The following is a 23,409-nucleotide window of genomic DNA, read 5'->3' on the forward strand; positions in this document are numbered from 1 at the left end:
TGTCGAAATAAAACGTTCCAAAACGTAACTTTGTCTTTAAACTGTTTACTGTAACACCTTACAAACAGAATTACAAAGCAAAACACATTTAAATGAACACGGTCAAAAACTGTACTGCTCCAGCCCTCAAAGCTTCTGCCTCCTCCAGCCTCGTGGTGGCTTGAGCTGTAAAATGGCTGGATACCATGTGACAAGCTTAAGGACTGTACCATTGTAGCAAGAATAAAGGGGGTATCTCAGACTATACTATTGGAACAAGAAAATAGGGGGTTTCTCAATACAATAAGTCAGCCAGGTAAATTAACTGTATTATACTATTTAACCAATATTTTAAAGTATTTTCTTTCTTAAACTTTCATGACTCTTACAAGCCCCTTATTTTAAGATTATGCCCCCTAGTTCTAGTTTCACCCATCATTGGGAACATCCTCACCTCATCCACCCGATCAAGCCCCTTCACAATCTTATATGTTTCAATAAGATCGCCTCTCATTCTTCTGAACTCCAATGAGTAGAGTCCCAATCTACTCAACCTCTCCTCATATGACCACCCCCTCATCCCCGGGGTTAATCGAGTGAACCTTCTTTGTACTGACTCGAGAGCAAGTATGTCTTTTCTTAAGTATGGACACCAAAACTGTATGCAGTATTCCAGGTGCGGTCTCACCAATACCTTGTATAACTGCAGCAATACCTCCCTGTTTTTATATTCTATCCCCCTAGCAATAAAAGCCAACATTCCATTGGCCTTCTTGATCACTTGCTGCACCTGCATACTAGCTTTTTGAGTTTCGTGCACCAGGACCCCCAGATCCCTTTGTACTACAGTACTTTCCAGTTTCTTGCCATTAATATAACTTGCTCTATGATTTTTCCTGCCAAAGTGCATAACCTCACACTTTCCAGTATTGTATTCCATCTGACAAACCTCTGCCCGCTTACTTAGCCTGTCTATGTCACTTTGCAGGTTTTTTATGTCCTCCTCACTCACTACTTTCCCTCCCATCTTTGTATCATCTGCAAACTTTGATATGTTACACTCGGTCCCCTCCTCCAAATCGTTAATATAGATTGTAAAGAGTTGGGGACCCAGCACTGACCCCTGTGGAACACCACTAGTTACTGATTGCCAATCTGAGAATGAACCATTTATCCCAACTCTCTGCTTTCTGTTAGAGAGCCAATTCTCCACCCACGCCAGAATATTACCCCCAATCCCATGATTTTTTATCTTGAGCAATAATCTTTTGTGTGGCACCTTGTCAAATGCCTTTTGGAAGTCTAAATACACTACGTCCACTGGTTCTCCTTTATCCACCCTGTATGTTACTTCCTCAAAGAACTCCAGCAAATTTGTCAAACATGACTTCCCTTCATAAAACCATGCTGAGTTTGTCCTATTAAATTATGTCTATCCAAATGTCCCGTTACTGTCTCCTTAATAATGGACTCTAACATTTTAGTATTTTACCCTGCAGATTGGAGCAGGCTCGAGGGGTCGTATGGCCTACTCCTGCTCCTAATTCTTATGACATTCACACACAACCACTTTCCAGCAGGTGCCACTGCCTAGCAACTAGGCAAATGAACTTTGGCTGTTTCTCCCTTTCTTTGTGCAGCAACATGGAGGCAATTTACAGTACCCCAAGTGTTGCCTTGAATGAAACTTTCCAATTCAGCATAAATTGGGATTGAATGTGAGACTTTGGACACCTAGTATATTCATCTGCAGAATGTAATGTTTAGTTAGATACTAAATTTTGAGCATCTATTATCTAATTTTACTTGAAGCAAAAGTGAGTTTCTAATGCCACGCTGAACAAAAATTTATATCAGCGTTTTCCGCTAGTAATTGTGAAAATAAACTTTCAAGAGCACACTTTATAAAGGACAATCAAATCTGATCCAAATACTGTTACTGTACTGTAGATTTAAGAAATATGTACCTGAATATAACTTGTCTAGAAAGTAAAAAATAGGATTATTAGTCAAATGCTCATCTTAAGGTTGTCTTTTCATTACCCATATCCGTATTTATGTCATGCCCTATGTTGATGAATGTAGTTTGTACACCAGATTTTACAGCTTCAAATATCAGCGATTCTTGTCAATCATAATGCTGAATCTTCAACATGATTATAATTACATCAAATCGTCAAGCACCCTGTGTGGTTAGATGTTTTAATCTGCTTGCTCTTTCAGGTTGTAGGTTACACGATCCCATTTCATACACATTCTCAAGTGTTCCAGATTGCATGGGGATTACCGGCTTTGTGGATAAAAGAAAAATGGTCGTCGTTCCTGCCATATGGCACCAGGAAAAATCTCGGATTTAGGTATGAGAGGCTATATCTTTAATTTTCAGCATGAAATGTTAGTCATTTGCTCTGCCATCCCAGGTGACTACAGAGGGAAGCACGTGGTTATTTTGTATGCAAGTGCAAATTCTTCTTTTTTCGCTATGTCAGTACCCTGTTCACTTCCATTAGTTGAATCCATTTCCTGGACCTTTCACTGATTGGACAACATGAGCCAGCCATGCAGGGTGGATTGGGCTAGAATTAGAGAGGTCACTGTGGGGACTCGAGTATCTGAAATGGAACCAAAATAGTAAAACCAAACAAGGCTGAAACAAAGGATTAAACCAGAAAATTTAATTCAGAAAATAGAAAGGTAAACAGAAATAAAAGCAGAAACTGAGAATGATGAATAAATGAAATGAGATACAAAGAGCTCAACAAGCAGGTGAAATAAATTATCAGGTAAGAGTAAGAAAGTCAAAACAGAATTTTAAAAAAGTAAATAAGGTCTCGAGGCGCAGTATTTGTGGAGTAATTTAAATAAGTACGAGATAAAGAAACAAGAAATATAGAAAACAGTAAATCACTTGAGGCGCCAGTTTAAAAACAGGTGTCTGGTTTTGTGAACTGTTGGTGATCAGCTAATTCAGGCATCCGATGATGTAAGTGCACCGTCGATTTTAAGCAGACATGCATATACTTGGTAAAATAATTACCAAGAGACTATCAAATGGCCACAACCCTTTCACCGCTCAACAAAGGAAGCATTATTTTGATGATGGTAAGCTGTATATCATGGAGACTCTTCTGAAAATAAGTTTTTATTCTGTGATCCATATACTTAAATCTCTTTCACTTAGTAATGAAATGTAATTCTGAGGGGATTCAATAATACAGCTAGTGCCACGTTAGGCTCTACATATCAGACTGCCAGTCAGGCTGTAATATTCCAAACACCAACTAACCAGGGGCAGATTACTCCTAGCTTTGGTAAACTGAGAAACAACACAATTCACCAGCTTCTAAGTAACACCAGTGAGTTTATCCTTTCATCTTTTATTCTATGCGTTTGTTTTTCTACTCAGCTACAACTCTTCCCAACTCCATTATTTGTACCAAAGATGTACATTTCCTATTAAGGATTCATTTGCTTTTGGTAAACTTCAAGTGTTACATTTCTATTAAAAAGTTAACAATAGGCAAAGTAATAGTGATTCAATGATCCACTGTGGTTCTCCAAAGCATGTGCCATAGATTGAGAAGATACAGGTTCCCCCAAATAACAAGGTCCCAGTGACCTTGATGTCCCAAGTGAAAATGGCCAGTTTAAGAGTAACATTAGCCGTGGCCTGGAAGTATGTTGACTGTCTGGAATGAGGAATGGTATTTGATGTGGCCAAAACATAAACAGAGGAGAATAATGGAGGGAAAAATAAGGTATGTTTTAAAAAGTATTTTATACAAAGTATGTCACTTTTAAATCCTTGTTTTAGTGCAAAACATGATAGAATAAGTTGCAGCAGAACCATGGTAAACTTACTCTGCTTTCTTCTTTATATGAGAGCATCAATAGACCAAGAAGCTATCTGGAAACCAGCCAGGTTTATCAACGAAAAGAGAAACTCAACTGTAGGAAAAGTGGGCACCTTCTAAGGAACTCTTCAAAATGGGCTTTCTGGGTAACCAAAGCAACCACAGGCTGCGAAACCAATCATACTGCATTAAGGTAGGGCTAGTACCACTCCAGTCTCTTTCTGTTCAATAGGTTGGATCAGAACTGAATTATGCAAAACTCCAGCCTCCCTTCGGCACAGAGAACTGGCCAAGTTACACACGGGACATTCCATGAAAAATAAGTTTGATAAGGTTACAGTACTGAAAACTTTCTAATGGCTGTATAGATTTAAACATTTACAGAGATGGAACAGCTATAAGCAGTTACTGGAAGAGCATTAAAAAAAGTAATACATGGCAGGTAAGTAAAGAGAACAGATAAGTTATGATATCTCGGGTTGTACTCTTTATCAGAGCTATGCTATAAAACAGTATCTTTCTGCTGGGCAATCTACAGCCCTCTACTGTAATGATATCAGCAAATAGTGATGATATTTGTCTGTGTTTGATTACTTATGCCTTACAGCATATTTGTCTGTGTTTTTGATTACTTGTGCCTGACCAGCAGAGGTCATGTGAGAGACAAGCAGTCCAGAGGAGTTTTACTTTCAGTTTCATTCTAGATGCATCACAGAGTGTGTTCTGTAAAAAGCTGTAGAAGGTCTTGAACAAGACTTTAGATTAAACAACATTCTCTTTCAGAAATGAGTCTTTATTGAACCCAAAAAGAAATCAAAACATGATGTCAGAAGTGGCTGAAAGAGAAAAAATCTGAAGTTAGCAACTTGATGGGACAGTGAAAGCAGTTGTGGCAAGTAAGCGAAATCAGCTCTCCACAGATTAGCAAGCCAAAATAGAACATCGTTGCTTACCATTAGAGAATAGCTAACGAAGTGAAAACATGGGAGGTTTACACCCACCGGCGATTCTTCAATTAACAGGTAATGTGGCTGAAAATTGGAGAAGGATCAAACAACGTTTAGAGTTGTATTTAGCGGCAATCGGAGCTGACAAGAAAAGTAATAAACAGAAATCATCACTGTTCTTGCATGTCGTGGGTGATGAAGCGCTGGAGGTGTATAATAACTTCACATTCGCTATTGATGGAGACAAAATGAAGCTAGATAAAATAATGGAACAGTTTGAGGCCTACTGCATACCTAAACGCAACGTGACCTTTGAGAGGCACAAATTTTTCACATGTGTACAGCAAATCGGCGAGACTATTGATCAGTATGTGACTGAACTGAGAAACCGGAGCAAATCGTGTGAATTTGGGGGACTCACAGACTCGCTGATAAAAGACAGACTGGTGTGTGGTATTCGAGATAATGGTCTAAGGGAAAGACTGCTAAGAGAGCAAGATCTAGACCTGGGAAAAGCCATAGCACTGTGTAGGGTTACAGAGACTGTGAAGTTGCAGGCAAAGGAGCTGTTCAGTGACAGTAGCTGCAACGTGGATGCAGTGAGAAAGAACGGATACAAACCGTTTAACAAAGAGAGCGCCAATGTGAAAAAAGAGACGAGGCCAGCAAACAAAAATGAAAGAGACAATCGGAAGTCATGTAGTCGATGCGGTACACAGCATCCACCAAGAAAGTGTCCAGCATATGGTAAAACTTGCTATAGTTGCAACAAGAACAACCATTATGCCCGTTGCTGTAAGAACCAAGCGCAACAAAGCAAGGTCCATACAGTAGATGAAAGCGAGATAGAGGAATTCTATGTAGATGTGGTGTCTGAAAACAAAAAAGAAGAGACTGGATGTTGACACTAAAAGTGAACGATATACACATTCCATTTAAATTGGATACTGGAGCACAAGTTAATGTGATATCAGAGACTGATTTTAAGAGAATTAGACCCAGACCAAAGTTACATGGAATACAAGTGAAAGTGACCGGATACTCAGGTACTGATATACCAGTGAAAGGAAAATGCATTGTCAAAGTAACACACAAGGACAGAGAGCACACGCTAGCATTAATCGTGGTGCCAAAGGATGTGCAAGCCATACTAGGTTTAAAAGCCTGTGAGAGACTGAACCTGGTAAAGAGAGTCCTCGTTGTGGAAAGTGAAAGAGAGACAGTCTATGATGAACTGAATGTTGCGTACACACCGGGTAAGCTGATGTATACAGCAGACACGTTGTCCAGAGCTGTTGACCCAGGAGAGCCCGCAAACACAGTGAAAAGACTGAAGTACAAGGCAAAAGACAGTGGAACTGACTTCTACCAAAGCATGCTTGTATACCGCACAACGCCGCTCGAGTGTGGTATGTCACCAGCCCAACTCCTGATGGGACGTCGGCTAAGGTCAAACCTATCCATCCCGGAGAACCTCCTGAAAACAAAAGAGGGGGAGAAAGTGAGGAAGTTCAAAGAGCAACAGAAAGAAAAGCAGAGGTACTACTAAGACAGAGGAACACAAAACCTACCTGAACTCCACACTGGTGACCAAGTAAGGTTGAAAGACGAAACAAACACATGGACTCAGAAGGGAACTGTCCTGAGTGAAGTTCAACCAAGATCATACACCATTCAGACAGATGAGGGTGCTGTTCTGAGAAGAAATCGTCGAGATCTTCTCATGGGACCAGCCACAGCAGGTCAAGAGACTGATACTGGTGAACAACCTGATCACACAGCTGAGAACCAATCATTTGAGGCAACAACTCAGATTGAAGGACAATCAATCAGAAAATCCTCAAGACACGTGAAGCCTCCTGAGAGACTCATTGAGCAAATTTAAGGACTATTGTTAAAGAAGGAAGTAATGTTATCTTATTCTTTCTTCAAGTTCTAGTGTATTGACATATTTCATGTGAACACACAAAGCAAGGGTAAAAAACCTTGATCATGATAATGATAATGTAAGTTCATTAAATGTTGTTAGTTAAAAGTAAAATACTTTTGTTTTAAGGGAGATGTAATGATATCAGCAAATAGTGATGATATTTGTCTGTGTTTGATTACTTATGCCTTACAGCATATTTGTCTGTGTTTTTGATTACTTGTGCCTGACCAGCAGAGGTCATGTGAGAGACAAGCAGTCCAGAGGAGTTTTACTTTCAGTTTCATTCTAGATGCATCACGGCATAGTGTGTTCTGTAAAAAGCTGTAGAAAGTCTTGAACAAGACTTTAGATTAAACAACATTCTCTTTCAGAAATGAGTCTTTATTGAACCCAAAAAGAAATCAAAACATCTACGTTTGAACGCTGACTTTAGTAACTTCAGACCACCCCGCACCCTCCATTTTCTTTACATCAGGGGGTTCTTGTGATGTGGGGTAGATCTATTGGTGTCCAAGGGAAGGGGCAGTAGATTGATGTTGGGAGAGGTACGGAGTAGAGAGAGAGATCCTTTATCAGAACACAGCTCTGTCATGGAATCTGAGGTTATGGTGTTGACCTCAAGACCAGCAGACTCATTGGCCCGGATTTTGCGCTAAAAATAATGGTGAAACTATCAGTGCTCACCGTTATTAAAGTGTAAATCGGACAGCAACTTCTGGTGCCCCCACAGGCGCAGTTAAACACGGAAATCAGGAAGTTGCTGTCCAAGTTGCCCTGCTCCTCCAGAAATTGTGTTCTACTGGTATCTCACCGAGAGACCTAGCACTGAAATACATGGAAGGGCATGAAGTTGCTGAACTTGAGATAGATACCCACTAAACTCGCCAGAAAAGGTTCGGGCTTGTCCATTCAAGTGTAAGTGATTTTTTTAACGGTGTTAAATTTTAATTAGTCTTAATTACTGTCAAACAACCTCTCTGGCACTGAAAATTAACTTTTACAAGTGTTGAATTTGAATTATTGTTGGAGATTTAGAAAACTTTAAAAAACATTTTTTAAAACTTTTCTTTCATCTTTCTCTTAATCCCATCTTTCTTTCCATCTCTTTATTTCGCTTGCCGTACATGATTTGCATTGAATTAAATATTCTGACACTTCCTGGTTCAGATTCTGCAAGGGGGGGGGGGATTTTAGCCCAAAAAAACAGCTGGGCTGGGGTCATGTGGAAAGTTAAAGTGTTAAAAATCTGAAACCCGACCAGAACTGGCCTCCAACCGCCCACTTCCGTTTTACTGGAGGCGGGGTGAGGTAGGTCGCCCATTTAAATATTATGCCTCAGATTTAACCTCCATTTTAAATGTAACTGATCCCCTCGAGGCCTCCGATCCCCCCCGCCAGGCCTCCAATCCCCTCACCTAGGTCTCCAATTCCCCCAAGAGGCCTCACCCCTCCCATGCTCCTCTGGCCCTCCGATGTTGTCTGCTCCACCCCCACCCGCTCCTCCTTCGCCCTCCCCCCCAGCTCCTTCTGGCACTCCGATGATGCTCCGAACCCCCCAGCTCCTCCAGCACCCAATCTGCTGCGCCGGCCCCCAATCGGTCCTGACCGCCCCCACCCTCCCCTCCGCTCCTCCAGTCCACTGATCAGTCCCACCAACCCCCCAACCCTGCTCCTGCAGCCCTCTCCGACCAACCCCCAGCCCCCACGCAATATCTCCCTCCTTTCTGCGGCCTAGAGCTGCAGGCCTACCCGCCCGCAGCCAGCCAGCCTCTCAATCTGGCTGGCTGCGGGTGGGAAACAGAGGTTTCTGATGCAAATCAGGCCCCGCCATTAAATTCGGCAGGGCCTGCAGGAATTCCCGACACTCCCAAGCCCCCCGCCCTGCTCCCAACCCGCCAAACTATCAAAATTCATGCCTGCGTGGCTCAGTAAGGATTCTTCAATCTGATTGGTTAAGGAGACATGCTGTTGCTTTCCCTGTTCACACAGGTCCCAGATCCCCTGTAGAGGGCGCCGCACTGTGTTGGATTTCAATCACCGCAAATTCCAGTGTAAAAGCCCACAGAAAGTCTGCGGACAAGTGTAAGTGTAAAGAACAGCGAGCGCCGTTCATTTGCCACTGATCTCAAAGTCTGGGCCATTAGGTTTTGCTAGCATTTTCTGTTTTAATTTCAGATCTGCTGCAATTGGAACTTGTGTTCTTTTCCTCTTTATGTGGACCTTTGCCGCGGCTTTACCTTTCATTATTTGGGTATTTTTTGTCCTTTTATGTCTCTGCATCAGCATTTCCCACCATGTATTCTGCTGTTCTTCAGTCTTTTAATTAGTTTGCAGCTTACATTGCCAGAGATGCTGTAACACTGAAAATTCTATTCTGTTCAAGTAATATGCAGGGATCATGTCAGATTTAATTTGTGTTCAAACTAGTAAAAGTATGAAAAAAACAAAGGTGTATTGGGGTCTCATTCTGAAAGCTCCCACCTTCAGATCTTGTACAGAAGTGGAGAGGATACCTGCACACCAACAAATGAGTGTTGAAAACACATTCCAGGCCAGGTTTCCAAGAAGTTTTTGGTTTTATTGCTGTAGTCTATTAAATGTCTAATCTTTACCCATTTGACACCCTTCTCCACCTCCCCCACATCTCTCTAGGCCATCCACCATTCTCCAGGTGGGAAAGATGATCAGGTTAACCACTCCCAGGCTTTTGTATCTCCTGTTGAAGCCAGTAACTAAGAAGCAGGTAGTTCAAGAACATTCCCCGCCAATTTTATTTCCCTCTAATACAAAAGCAAAATACTGCGGATGCTGGAAATCTGAAATAAAAACTGAAAATGCTGGGGATACTCAGCAGGTCAGGCAGTATCTGTGGAGAGAAAAAGAGAGTGAACGTTTCAGGTTGATGACCTTTCGTCAGAACTGTATATAACTACAAAGAGTCCTAAAATAGGAATGGAGGGGAACAAGCTGCCCAATTTTCCTTTCCATTGAAGTGGATGGGAGGGAGAATCAGGTGGGGGTGTATAACGGGCAGCTGATCCAATATTGCCCATTATACATTCCCATCGAAATTGAAAGTTCTAGCTTGTTTGCCCAAAAGTAAATTAGGTTAGCATATCCTGAGATTTTCACACCCGGGGTTAATCTATAGGAGTAATTTTTTTTAATTTTGAGCTCTCACAGGGAACCTCCGGCACATATTAGAAACTGGAGCACACAACTCCTGATATTCAAACCATTCCATGTCCTAACCACTTTGAGTGAAAAATAATTAAATTCTCCTAACCTCTCCCTTTGTCCTTTTGGTATATTTAAAATTTATACAAACATAGAAACATGGAAAAATAGGAGCAGGAGTAGGCCATTTGGCCCGTCGAGTCTGCTCCGCCATTCAATATGATCATGGCCGATCGTCTCTCTCCAATGTTATGTCCTGTAGTTACCAATTCACCGGCCAGTGGAAATAGTTTTTTGTCATTTATGTTTTCAAAACCCTTCATAATTTAACCTTCTCTGTTCTAATGAAAACAACAACAACTTGTATTTATATAGTGCCTTTAAGGTAGTAAAACGTCTCAAGGCACTTCACAGGAGTGTTATAAAACAAAATGTGACACCGAGTCACAGGAGTTATTAGGGCAGATGAGGTAGGTTTTAAGGAGCATCTTAAAGGAGGAAAGAGAGGTAGAGAGGCAGAGAGATTTTAGGGAGGGAATTCCAGAGCTTAGCGCCTTGGCAGCTGAAGGCACGGCCACCAATGGTGGAGCAATTAAAATCGGGAATGCTCAAGAGGCCAGAATTAGAGGAGCGCAGATATCTCATACAGTCATTATGGCACAGAAGGAGGCCATTCGGCCCTTCGAGTCCATTCCGGCTTTCTGCAGAGCAATCCAGTCAGTCCCATTCCCCCGCAAGCCTACATTTCGTTGTACTGCACTGTGCACTAACAATGACAATAAAAGTTGATTTGATTTGGATTTGATTTGATTTGTAGCCCTACAAGTTTATTTCTCTCAAGTGCCTATCTAATTTCCTTTTGAAATCATTGATCATCTCCGCTTCCACCACCCTCGTCGGCAGCGAGTTCCAGGTCATTACCACTCGCTGCGTAAAATAGTTCTTCCTTACGTCTCCCCTGTACCTCTTGCCCAAAACCTTAATTCTGTGTCCCCTAGTCCTTGTACCATCAGCTAATGGGAACAGCCTTTCTCTGTCTACCTTATCCAAATCCGTCATAATCTTGTACACCTCTATCAAATCACCCCTCAACCTCCTTTTTTCCCCCAAGGAGAACCCCAGCTTCTCCAACCTAACCTTGTAGCTAAAATCCCTCATCCCTGGAACCATTCTGGTAAATCTCCTCTGGACCCTCTCAAGGACCTTCACATCCTTCCTAAAGTGTGGTGACCAGAACTAGACACAATACTCTAGTTGTGGCCTAACCAGAGCTTTATAAAGGGTCAGCATAACTTCTCTGCTTTTGTACTCAATACCTCTATTTATGAAGCCCAAGATCCCAATTGCTTTGCTAACTACTCTCTCAATATGTCCTGACACCTTCAAAGATTTATGCACATGAACCCCCAGGTCCCTCTGCCCCTGCACACTCTTTAAAACTGTGCCATTAAGTGCATATTGCCTCTCCCTATCCCTTCTGCCAAAATGCATCATCTCACACTTCCCTGTATTAAATTCCATCTGCCATTTGTCTGCCCATTCTGCTAGCCTTTCTATGTCCTGTTGCAATCGATTGGTATCATCCTCAGTTTGCCACACCTCCAAGTTTGGTATCATTGCAAATTTTGAAATTTTACTCTGTATTCCAATATCCAAGTCATTTATATATATCAAAATAAGCAGTGGCCCCAGCACTGACCCTTGGGGAACACCACTGTCTACCATCCTCCAGTCTTAAAAACAGCCATTTACCACAACTCACTGTTTCCTGTCCTTAAGCCAATTCCTTATCCAAGCTGCCACTGACCCTCCTATTCCATGAGCCTCAATTTTGTTAACCAGCCTGATACATTGGGGAGACCAAACGCAGATTGGGCGACCGCTTTGCGGAACACCTCCGTTCAGTCCATAAGGGTGACCCTGAGCTTCCGGTCGCCTGTCATTTTAATTCTCCACTTCACTCCCACTCTGATCTCTCTGTCCTCGGCCTATTACATTGTTCTAATGAAGCTCAACATAAGCTCGAGGAACAGCACCTCATCTTTCGATTGGGCACTTTGCAGCCTGCCGGACTCAACGTAGAGTTCAACAATTTCAAATAATAATCCCTGCCCCCATTTTTCATGCAGTATGATTTTGCCATTCCCATTTGCAACATTTTCACAGCATGTTCTTTCAATTCCTTCCTCCCCCCCCCCCCCGTCTCTGCACCTGCTTAATATGTTACATTTCCAGCTTTTTCCAGTCCTGATGAAGGGTCCCAGACCTGAAACGTTAACCCTGTTTCTCGCTCCACGGATGCTGCCTGGCCTGCTGAGTATTTCCAGCATTTTCTGTTGTTATTTCAGATTTTCAGCATCCGCAGTATTTTGCTATTATATGGATGTTATGCCGATTGTCTATAGTAACCAGATTCATTCTTTTCACAACAGCGATGTTACATTTGCAGTTCTCTAATCCTCTGTGCTGACTTCCATATCCAAAAACTGTTTGAAAGATTGTGGTCAGGCTTTGGTTATTTCCTCACTGACTTCCCTTGTCATTCTATGATGCTTGCCATCTGAGCCCAGTACCTTTTCCACTTTTGGAGTTCCACCATTTGTTTCAGTATTACTTCCTTATCTATAGTTAGCCTTTCTAATTGCTCTTCTTCTTGTATTCTATTTCTATCACCGCAATCTTCTGCAAAAACAGAGACAAAGTGCTCACTTAGTATCTGTGCCGTTCTTTCATGTTCCATTTATTTTTTCATTCTGAATTGGTCTTACCCTTTGTTTGATTATTCTTTTACTTGCGTGTTTCTAAAATCCTTCACAATTTCTTATTACCCGTTAGTCTTGCTTTACACCATCTTGGCCTTTCTCCTCATTTTAGTTCCCCTCTATATTTTCTATACTTTGCTTGATTTTCTTGTGTCATTGCCCTACCTTTGACATATGCCTCTTCCAGTATTATTTTGACTTGAATTTCTCTACTTATTCAAGGAACTCCAGCTTTTTCTGCATTTGCTTCTTTTCTTGTGGGAATATGTTTAGATTGCACAATAAACATTTTCTGGTTGAACATTTCCCATTTGTTCACTGTCTTATCTTCAATTTATCTGGGTTTGTTCCTTTTTCATCTCTTTGAAAATGGCTTTATTCCCGTTAAATATCTTTTGTCTTTAACTGCTCCCTCTCCTTTTCAATTGTTATATTGAACCGAATTAGGTTATGGTCACTTTCTCCTGCTCTTACATTACCAACTTGCTCAACTTCACTTCCTAGAACATGAGCCTGGAACTTTTGGTGCAGAACTTTCCTTTAGGTGATTAAATAGGTGGGGTAGGGTCCATGATAGATTACCATGGAAGGGATAGGCTTGGTCAATACATTCATATGTATTTAAATCAAACAGTCTTGTCAAGCTGTCAAATCCAAAAGTTAATTTATTTGGGGGGGGGGGGGGGGGGGTAAAAGGCACTAATCAGCACATACACACAGATCAGGTGCCCTTACTCCTAATGCCACCATGAGTCCCAAGAACACCAATAGGATGCAATGGGTGGGAGTGATCTCACTGAGGGTTCAGATAACTTTACTCCCACCCACTATTTTAATCACATATAAAACAGGTACAATATTTGTTACTGGTGTCATCAGTGGGAAATACTACTGCTCTATCCACTTAATTTTTGGGGTACAATTTGAAGAGAGATAAAACAATCATAGGTTTAAAACAACCACCAGACCAGACCAATAGGGCCTATCTAAATGCCTACTTTGATTAAGAGATAGAGCACATTTTAAATAATTCTAATGCTTTAGCATAGTGAAGGAAACTCTCGATTCTTCTCGTCAGTATTTTCCTCTCCCTTTCTCCTGAAGGCACAGCTCCCTGCTGGCAGACTGTTTCACAGGCACCAATCGCCCGCTGCTTTCTCTTCCACGTGGCCACCATTCATGTGTGATTCATGGCAGCAACTTTTAGCAGGGTATATGATCACAGAAAATAGCACAGTTGAGCCCAATTCTGTCCTCGCCCAACATTCACACAATGGAAAATGATTTTATTTAGCAGAGCTTGACCAATAAGAAAACCAATTTTAAGCCCAGAATTTGATTTTACTGACCAAATTTTAATTGCTGTGAAAATTCCTTTTGCTGACTATGCAAATCTCGTGCTCTGATTTTGAAAAGTTCAGCCTTTTCATTGTCTTTGGCTGCACCCTCTCCTAATTTGTACATTCGACTAGTGTTTGCACATGCCCAGATGTGCCCGAGATCACATGCTTTAAGAGAATATTTTAAGGCCTGGGCCATATCCTTGGTCACTCCTGGTGCTCCCTGGATGTAGAGAGTACTTAGATTAAAACAGCTGGCTGCAAAATTCCCACTGCAGGCCTTGGTGTAGTAATCTCTGGCTCTCACAGAGTCCGGTTTATTATCGAATACTTGTCCATCATGTGCCAACAATCCAGCATTATGGCAGGCATCGACTGACTTCTTACCATCTTTTTCACACGATTTAACAAAGCATTCATAGGCAGTCTTCAGATTTTTTTGTAATCCACCTGAGTTAAAAAAACACCATTATTGAACATTCAGATTTGTTTTGAAGAGAAATCACTTTTATTACTACACAAACACATTGCTATATTAATTTACTGTCAGAAAACACATTAGGAGGGAACCAGCTGAAACATCAGTACAAATGTAATTACCGAAATCACACCATTTATCAATGAGATTTGAAGTTTATTAACCAACACACAATTATGCAGTGATCTGGTGTTTTTTTGTCAGATTAAGTGTTGTCATTAGAATTTCAGTAAAATGTAATGGATTACTTGTGAATTTTTTGTACTATGTCCAGTTGGACTGTGAAAAGCATGTAGCAATACAATTACCATATAGACTTTGTGCTTTTATCAGTGGGGTTATGTCTGATCTGAGCATTTTCAGTTATAAAACACGAGGCAAGAGGTCCGTTACTGGGAGGATGCAATTTGAAATGATTCACAAGTTGAAACACCGTTGCTGCATTGTCTCTTAAATGTATTTTTTTTTTTTGCAATGACATATTGGTACTAATATTGAATAAGCATGGTGACAACAATGACAATAAGCTAATATGAATCACTGAGTGCCCAGCTTGGTCTCTGTATCAGTGCAAGTGTGTTCTAATAACTGATGCCACAGTTATACTACATTAGTGCAGTGTGATCTTCTGCACCACACAAAAGCCAAATGTACAGTATACCTTGCTAGGTTTACACAAATTGGCAGTTTGGTAACATTACTAAGTCTGTCTTCAAAAAAAAAGTGAGCTTCTACAGCTACAGCCGTCTACTGCAGCTGGCCTTTTACATTTTCATTTCTTTTTAAAAACTCAGCTCACCGTGGCCCCACAATACAGTCATTCAATTTCTAATGACTGAAGACAACTATTCAGTCAGCTCTTTTGTATCATTTAGAAAGCTCATCAGCAGTCGGAGGCCTGTCAACAATAAAGATGCAAGCAAGCAGTGTAACCAAACATTCAAAAAGTCAGAGAAAAAACATCCTGTACCTTTTCCAATCACATAGTAAGAACCAAGCTTATAACAGCTTTCTCCGTGCTGGTTTTCCTCACAGTTGTGTTTCAATACTTGAGCAGCTGCCTCATAATCTTTTTTAATTCCTTCCAAATAATCAGCAAGTCGTTGACACCCTGATGAGTCAAATGTTAGATGTTATTAAAAAAGTATGATAACCAGAGAATTATATAGCTTTGTTGTTTTTTTAATAGCCACACAATATACTCTAGCTGTTCCATCTCTGTCCATCAAATATTAACAGAATAATTTGAAACTTTTTGAAAGAAAAAAATGATTTATTGATGGTTTATTTTGTTCAGTGTAAAACTAGAGCAAACAGAGCCAACCTCGAAAGCTAGCTGACCACAGGTAACTTGAAGACAGGTCCTCATCCCGTAATATGCACTTTAACTCTTTTTTTGTTCCAGTCTGGGGAGAGCGCCCTCCAAGTGCCACTCTCCTCGGTTAGGTGCCTGTCTTCCTCAGCCAGCTGGGTTCTGTTGTGTAATATGGAAACTCAAGATTCAATTGTGTAGCAATTGGTGCCAGTGGCAGCTTGCCTTCCTCCAGACAGATGGGTATTTTCCATCAGCAATCCTCAAGTCTCCAATGGCCATTTGAAAACCCACCTCAGGAAGTGGGTCTGGGTACATCCAGAGGCACGAGTGCCACTTGAGTTACTTTATAGCATCCCCTTCAGAGACAGTGTAATAATATTAACAACTGGCTTAGAAGCAGAAAACAGTCACAGAATTTTTTTTTCACACAATCATGATTTGTTTACTTGTACTATTGCAATATAATAGGCATAGGAACAGGAGTACGCCATTCAGCCCTTGAATTAGATCATGGCTGATCTGTACCTCAACTCCATTTACCTGCCTTTGATCCGTATCCCTTGATACATGTATCCAACAAAAATCTATCAATCTTAGTCTTGAAAATGTCAATTGACCCAACATCCACAGCCTTTTGGGGGAGCAAGTTCCAGATTTCTTCTACACTGGTGTGAAAAAGTGATTTCAGTCTTAAATTTTATGATTATGCCCTCTTGTTCTGGATTTCCCCTACCAGAGGAAATGGTTTCAATATCACCGAAGTTTAATAAGAGTAGCAGCAAGCACCACGTTAGTGTCAAAATATTACATGGTCTGATTTAAAACTACTTTTTAATGAGAAACAGCTGAGTGGATAACTTTAAGCCGATTGCAGTTGATCATGGTGAACCAGCTCCAACCCCACTCATTATATTTTTTATATACTAGCAGATCTCCCTTGATGTTGCTTGCGAATAGTCTGGAATATAGCCATGATGGTTAGCTGCTTATCAGGCGATCTGTCCCTTTTAAGGATTCCGTTGAAGTATTCCCAGTGGAAATCTGGGTAATCGTATCTGCTTGTAGCCGAGGTAAATTAGGGGTAACTAAATTGTTTGTAATGTTCAGGCTTCAAGTTAATGACTGGCTTTCTTCATTTTTAAAAGAAGACCCTACTGTATCTGTAACAAGTATAACATTTTTTATGTATGATGTCTGGAATATGATGCAAAACATCATACACAAACTCTTTTGTGTGCACTTCCTGTTAACTTCTTGCCTGATTCAGAAGGTTGTGGATTCAAGCTCCACTCTAGAGACTTGAGACATAATCTAGGATGACACTTCAATGCAGTAATAAGGGAGTGCTGCACTGTCAGAGGTGCTGCCCTTTGGATGAGATGTTGAACGGAGGTCCTGTTTATCCTATCATGTGGGCATAAGATTGCATGGACCTATTTGAAGAAGAGCAGGGGAATTATCCATGTGTCCTGGTCAGCATTTATCCTTCAACTAATACCATAAAAAAGATAATTTGTTCATTTATAATATTGCTGTTGGTGGGCTCTTGTGCACAGATTGGCTACCACATGTCCCTATATTACAACAGTAACTATACATCAAAAGTACTTCATTGGCTGTGGGGTGCTTTGACATCCTGAGCATATGAAAGGTGCTATATAAATGCATGTTTCTCCGTTCTTATTTTATGTCCATATTTATAATGGAAACTTCCTACGTAAGCATGTCACGCTGTATTTCCACCCTCCCCCCAACCCCATGGAGGTTCTGCAGCACTACTCCTGGCAGGAAGGTGTATTTACAAAGTGACACAGCTACATAGGTAGTTTCCATTATAAATGTGGACAGGAATTTATAACTGAAATATAAGGATAAGACTGTATATTTTTAAAATGGCTGTAGTGTATGTACCTTTAAGAGCCCCTGTGTACTGTAATACCGGTAGTGACCACTCGGGTATATAAGCCTGTATAGCGTCTTGTATCTTTTAGTTCACCTCCAAACTTTGTTCAGTAAACACCTGTTAAACCAACTCCTGCATTCCGTGTCTCCATTAACACACGGATACAACAGTGGCGACGAATTGGAAACGGACTTACCTGCAATTCGGCAGCACCTCAAGGAGATTGATTCCTCAGACGAAGGTCGAAGAAAAAAAAAGAAAAAAACTGTGGTTTCACCAGCTAGCCGAGCTGGTGGCAGGTACTGCACTAATCCTTCCTGGACGGCGGGCTGGGGCTCGATCGGGTGGCTCTGCAGCGGGGCCGAGCAGCGAGTCGGAAGCAAACAGAGACGGGAGGGTGGAGCACTCGGGAGACGGCCGGCGCTGCAAAGCAGGTCGGCGTTCGGACCAAGCAGAGAGAGGGAAAAGTCCCAGAGAGTCCGGCGGGAACGAGTCTCCAACTATTAAAAATATCTGTGTAAATAAAAACTGCGGAGAACAGCGTTGTCAGCAGCGGCAGCGGCGGGAAAGGCCATTTTTTCTCGACAGGGAAGCACTCAGCCTGGTGTGGGGAGTGAAGAAATTCAACCATTACCTACACGGACAAAAATTTACCTTGTTGACTGACCATCAACCCCTCGTCTCCATATTCAACCCTAAAAAGGGCGTTCCCATTATGACAGCGCAAAGGCTACAGAGGTGGTCACCCCTTTTCCTAGGGGCACACCAATATGACATAGAATACAAAGGATCAAAACAGCATGGGAATGCTGACGGGTTATCGCGCCTACCATTGCCAACGGTAGAAGAGGCACCTACAGTGGACCCAGTGGAGATGTTCCACTCAACCATAGTGGAATGTCTACCAGTAACAAATTCTACCATTGAAAAGGAAACGAGAAATGACCCAACTCTCTCACGAGTCTACGATTTAATGGTGAAGGGATGGCCAGCACATGGCGAACCACTGTTGCCAGCATTCTCGCAAAGAAGAGAACAGCTGTCAGTGTGCCGAGAAACCTTGATGTGTGGATCCAGAGTGGTGATTCCACCCAAACTCCAGGATAAAGTGCTAAAGGAGCTTCACGAGGGGCATCTGGGTGGAGTGAAAATGAAGAACCTAGCCAGAGCGTTTGTGTGGTGGCCAGGTATCGATGGAGGCATTGAAGAAATGACCAAGAGCTGTCTAGGATGCCAGAAGGTCCAAAACGCCCCACCACAAGCCCCTCTACATCCATGGGAGTGGCCCTCATCTCCATGGCAAAGGGTACACATCAACTTTGCTGGTCCATTTATGGACTCAATGTTCTTAATCGCGGTTGATGCACACTCCAAGTGGCCGGAGGTAATAAAGATGTCCTCCACCACCACGGAAAAAACCATCACAGTATTAAGGACCATATTTGCCAGGAATGGGCTGCCTGAACAGATCTGTTCTGATAATGGACCGCAATTTGTGTCCGAAGAATTCAGGAGGTTCTTAAAAAACAATGGGGTTAAGCACTACACGTCCGCCCCATACCATCCCGCCACCAATGGATTAGCTGAAAGGTTTGTCCAGACCTTCAAGAAGGCCATAAAGGCCATGGGTAATGAAGACATAAATCTACAACATAAGGTAGATAACTTCTTGTTTGCGTACAGGAATGCAACACATGTGGTTACAAACCAAACTCCCGCCATGATGTTTTTCAATAGAAGACTAAGATGCCGGCTGGATTTGATCAAGCCAAACATTAGAAGGGACGTAGACAACTGGCAATTTCAAGGCATGAATGAAAGGCCAACTAGAACCTTCCAGATAGGTCAACAAGTTTTGGCCCGGGACTACCGTACCGAGAAATGGCAGCCTGGAACTATTTGCACATGACTAGGACCGCTGATGTATACCGTGGACATTGGAGAAAGCATAATAAGGCGCCATGCTGACCAGATCATAGAGTCATCCGAAAAGGGACAACCTACACCACAACTCTATACGCCTAATGATGAAGCAGAGATACCCATAGTATCTACCTCCGATCCGGTGATACTGGAACCAGATGAACCAGACACTGGCATTCAAGCCGAATCGACCTTGCCAAAAGAACCTACTACACCACCGAAAACTACTACACCACCGAGGCGTTATCCGGACCGAGTCAGGAAGCCTCCAGAGAGACTGACTTATAATTGATTAACTGCAGCAAATGTGTAGATTATTGTTCTTGTAAACATGTTAATTAATGATTACTTAAAATGTTATGTACTAATTATCTAAAAGGGGAGGAATTGTAGTGTATGTACCTTTAAGAGCCCCTGTGTACTGTAATACCGGTAGTGACCACTCGGGTATATAAGCCTGTATAGTGTCTTGTATCTTTTAGTTCACCTCCAGACTTTGTTCAGTAAGCACCTGTTAAACCAACTCCTGCATTCTGTGTCTCCATTAACACACGGATACAACAATGGCAACTGAATTACATCTGCATGGCCTGTCTGAATTATCCCCTGCCTGCTAACCCTGCTTCATCTGAAGACTACACTTGGTATAACACCACAAGAAATCAACTAATATAAATCTCCTGTATGTATGATTGCTTATGGTCAATTGGATGATGCACGGTTTAAGCCAAAGTGTATCATTCTGCTGCTAAGGTGAATTGGTGTCCATTTAAAGGTCAAGGCTAAGTTTAATTGCCCTTAAGTAAACAACAAATGGGCATATAATTGCTGCAGTATGCTGAATTTTTTAAAAATTTGACTGGTAAGGTCACTCAAGATATTTTGGCTCCTTTGGTAAATGACTGCCTTTAGTTTTTTTTGGCCTAGATTTCAATCCATGGACTATGACTGAGCAGAAACTCTAGTCCTTTATACTCTTTTCTTGAAGTGTGACATTTGAGTGTGAAGTGCAAGTGAGGAAAGACGCATGTGGACAGAAAAAGCACTTGGCGTATTTAGACTAGTCTATCACTCATGGTGTTGCACTCGTTGAGTCAAGGCCAAGTGTAGTCTTCAGGTGGAATAAGGTTAGATGCCAACAGACCAGGGCACACAGACATAATCCAATCCCCATTTTAAATCCATACACTCTGTCCTTATTTTTACATATTCCCAATATAAATTCCTACATCCACATTCATAATGAAAATTGCTTATGTAAACTCATTATGCGGTAATTACACCCTCCCACTAGGAGTGACACTCCAGCACCATTGGTGTAATTACAGAAGAAGTTTACATAGGCAACTCCCACTATAAATATAGACATGGAAATTTATAATATAAAAAGCACACAGACAAAAGATTTAAAATATATAAATTGATTAGCTTAATTTTTCATTTATCCATCAGGTTCAAAAGTAACAAGAATTTGCAAGTATATTGAACACACTAGACAACATTTTTGTTGAATGTTACTATGGCTATTTACATGTTTTAAAATTATTTTAGCAAAGCCAAATTCCGTACTTTGTGCTCGATATAGAAAATTAACATAAGAAGTAGGAGCAGGAGTAGGCCATACGGCCCCTCGGGCCTGCTCTGCCATTCAATAGGATCATGGCTGATCCGAACCTAGACTCACGTCCACTTCCCTGCCCGCTCCCCGTAACCCCTAATTCCCTTATATAACTAAAAGCTGCACGTTCAAACACAAATATAGTGTAAAATTCATGGCAAAAAAGGGGGAAGAAGTTGCATTTATATAGCGCCTTTCACGACCACCAGATGTCCCAAAGCGCTTTACAGCCAAGGAAGTACTTTTGAAGTGTAGTCACTGTTGTGATGTAGGAAACACGGCAGCCATGTGATAATGACCAGGTAATCTGTTTTAGTGATGTTGGTTGAAATAGTGCAATAGGATCTTTTACATCCACCTGAGAGCGCAGGCAGGGTCTCGGTTTAACGTCACATCCAAAAGACGGTATCTCCGACAGTGCAGCACTCCCTCAGCAGTATCAGCCTAGATTTTTGTGCTCAAGTCTCTGGAATGGGACTTGAACCCGCAACCTTCTGACTCAGAGGCGAGGGTGCTACCAACTGAGCCACGGCCGACACTGAGGTGGTGAATTTTTTTAATGGAATGCACTGCCTGACAGGGTGGTGGAAGCAGATTCAATAGTAACTTTCAAAAGGGAATTGGATAAATACTTAAGGGCTATGGGGCAAGAGCAGCGGAGTGGGATGAATTGGATAGCTCTTTCAAAGAGTCTAGGATGGGCCGAATGGCCTCCTTCAGTGCGATATAATCCTATGTATCATCAGATCCCAATTATTAGAAACGCTTCAACCCACGGCTGTACTCATTGTGGATTTGCAAGCAGTCGCTGTAATTCATTCATTCCCTTTACCTTCCGGATCTTTCTCCTTGTGACACTGGTAACTGTATTCGATGCCCAGATTGTCCAGAAACTCTCTCACTTCTGCTTCATTCTGGAAATTGACGAGTCCAGCCATCGCCACCGGACACAGCAGGGGAGGAGCAGTCTCGGGGCCAACACCCTGTCGCCCCAACGCGAGACTCCAAGGTCAAGCTCCAACACCGCCTACCTGCCCTTTAGCCTCAGGGAATAAAGTCTTGTCCCCGTGTGCAATCGTGCGCCACTACCTCCGCCTCTCAATCACCCGCGTTTCTCACCGCGCCACCGTCAACCTCATTGTCCAAGCAAGGGAAGTATCCAATGGCGACGGCACGATTTTGATTGACGTGTATCGTAAACAATGGATAGAATGGAAACGTTCAACAACGGCACGTCGACACGGGGTACAACCAATGGGCTTCGAGGGAAGGATGGGCGAGGTTAAATGTCGCTGGGGCAGCTCGGTCACCCCTGGAAGTGTTTCCGGGTGGTGAGGGCCTTGAGTTATTTACATGGGCAATCAAAAAAAATCCTGTTGTGTTTGGAGGAAGAAGTTTTTTTTTTAATGTTCTCGGCAATTAAGACACTGAATGGTCTGGTTTTGTAAGGCGCACTTGCCTTGTGTGGATAGATCTTTGTCCGGTGGTTATTTTCCAGTCACGGTCATGTTTTTATTCCCTGGGGAGCTGCGCTAGTCTCGCGGTCGCCGCTTGTCGCCATGGTAAGAGAACGTTGGGCTCGTTTAAATGTAACGGTTTTGTTGGGGCTGTTGGACGCTTGTTGCTCGCGGAGCCTCGGGGCCCCCGGCGGCTGGGCGCGCCCGCCTGTCTGCCCGCCCGGCACTGCCGCCCGCCTTCCCCGGGCTCCTGTACAGCCGGCTGCAAACAGGCGCCTCGATCGGCGGCTCTTCGGCTTCATTAATTAATTTATTTATTGCATCGGTTGGGCCATAATTTTCCTCGATTCGAACTCTGATCGACGACTTAATCCAATAGCAAAATACTGCGGATGCTGGAAATCTGAAATAACAAAAAAACTGTTGGAAATACTCAGCAGGCCAGGTAGCATCCGTGGAGAGAGAAACAGAGTTAACTGTTTAGTCGGGAACTATGTCAATTTTGTAAAACAATGATTTAAGGGCAATTCACTGGAGATTCATTACTTTTAATCTTCACTTAGTCCAATATTCGAACCATTTTACAATGTACGCCGCAGCAGTAATTTCCATATATATGTGTGTATAATATATTAAATGTGTATAAAATCTGTCTCCTAATTTGGGGCACAGTTTTTGATTTTTATCATTTTAATACGAATAGATGTGGAAATGAACCAGGTAAAC

General features: G+C 42.1%; 2 protein-coding genes across 4 annotated transcripts in view; one reads left to right on the plus strand and one right to left on the minus strand.

The window, feature by feature from the left end:
* Positions 1 to 9,463: 9,463 nt before the first annotated feature.
* On the minus strand, positions 9,464 to 22,483 carry coa7 (cytochrome c oxidase assembly factor 7). 2 transcript variants are annotated; one of them, XM_085982977.1, is made up of 4 exons: positions 22,059 to 22,483; positions 15,438 to 15,578; positions 14,377 to 14,439; positions 9,464 to 9,576 (listed from the first exon to the last, which is right to left on the minus strand). In XM_085982977.1, exons 1-4 carry the CDS (start codon positions 22,162 to 22,164, stop codon positions 9,566 to 9,568), a joined length of 321 nt encoding a protein of 106 aa, XP_085839103.1. In that variant the 5' UTR covers positions 22,165 to 22,483; the 3' UTR covers positions 9,464 to 9,565. The 2 variants fall into 2 exon arrangements, with proteins under 2 accessions (XP_085839103.1, XP_085839102.1); XM_085982976.1 differs by lacking the exon at positions 9,464 to 9,576 and having other exon boundaries at positions 13,297 to 14,439.
* Positions 22,484 to 22,560: 77 nt separating this feature from the next.
* zyg11 (zyg-11 family member, cell cycle regulator) overlaps positions 22,561 to 23,409 on the plus strand; it is an 84,844-nt gene continuing 83,995 nt past the window's right edge. The window contains exon 1 of one of the 2 annotated variants that reach the window (XM_085982969.1): positions 22,561 to 22,788. In XM_085982969.1, the coding sequence (XP_085839095.1) occupies positions 22,786 to 22,788 (3 nt within the window). In that variant the 5' untranslated portion in view covers positions 22,561 to 22,785. Of the gene's footprint in view, positions 22,789 to 23,013; positions 23,129 to 23,409 lie in introns of those variants that run through there. The other variant, XM_085982970.1, reaches the window with a different exon arrangement.

The sequence above is a fragment of the Somniosus microcephalus genome, chromosome 3 (assembly GCF_052327205.1).
Source record: "Somniosus microcephalus isolate GS21.2 chromosome 3, FLI_Smic_1.0, whole genome shotgun sequence".
NCBI classification, from domain to species: Eukaryota; Metazoa; Chordata; class Chondrichthyes; order Squaliformes; family Somniosidae; genus Somniosus; species Somniosus microcephalus.

Bases quoted from the DNA above. Each gene is read 5' to 3' on its own strand.
- coa7 (XM_085982976.1), bottom strand. From the start codon at position 22,164: ATGGCTGGACTCGTCAATTTCCAGAATGAAGCAGAAGTGAGAGAGTTT. The intron at 15,579-22,058 runs GTAAAGGGAATG...TTGACTCATCAG, and splicing joins CAAGGAGAAAGATCCGGAAG to GGTGTCAACGACTTGCTGAT. The intron at 14,440-15,437 runs GTACAGGATGTT...TTTTTAACTCAG, and splicing joins TTACTATGTGATTGGAAAAG to GTGGATTACAAAAAAATCTG.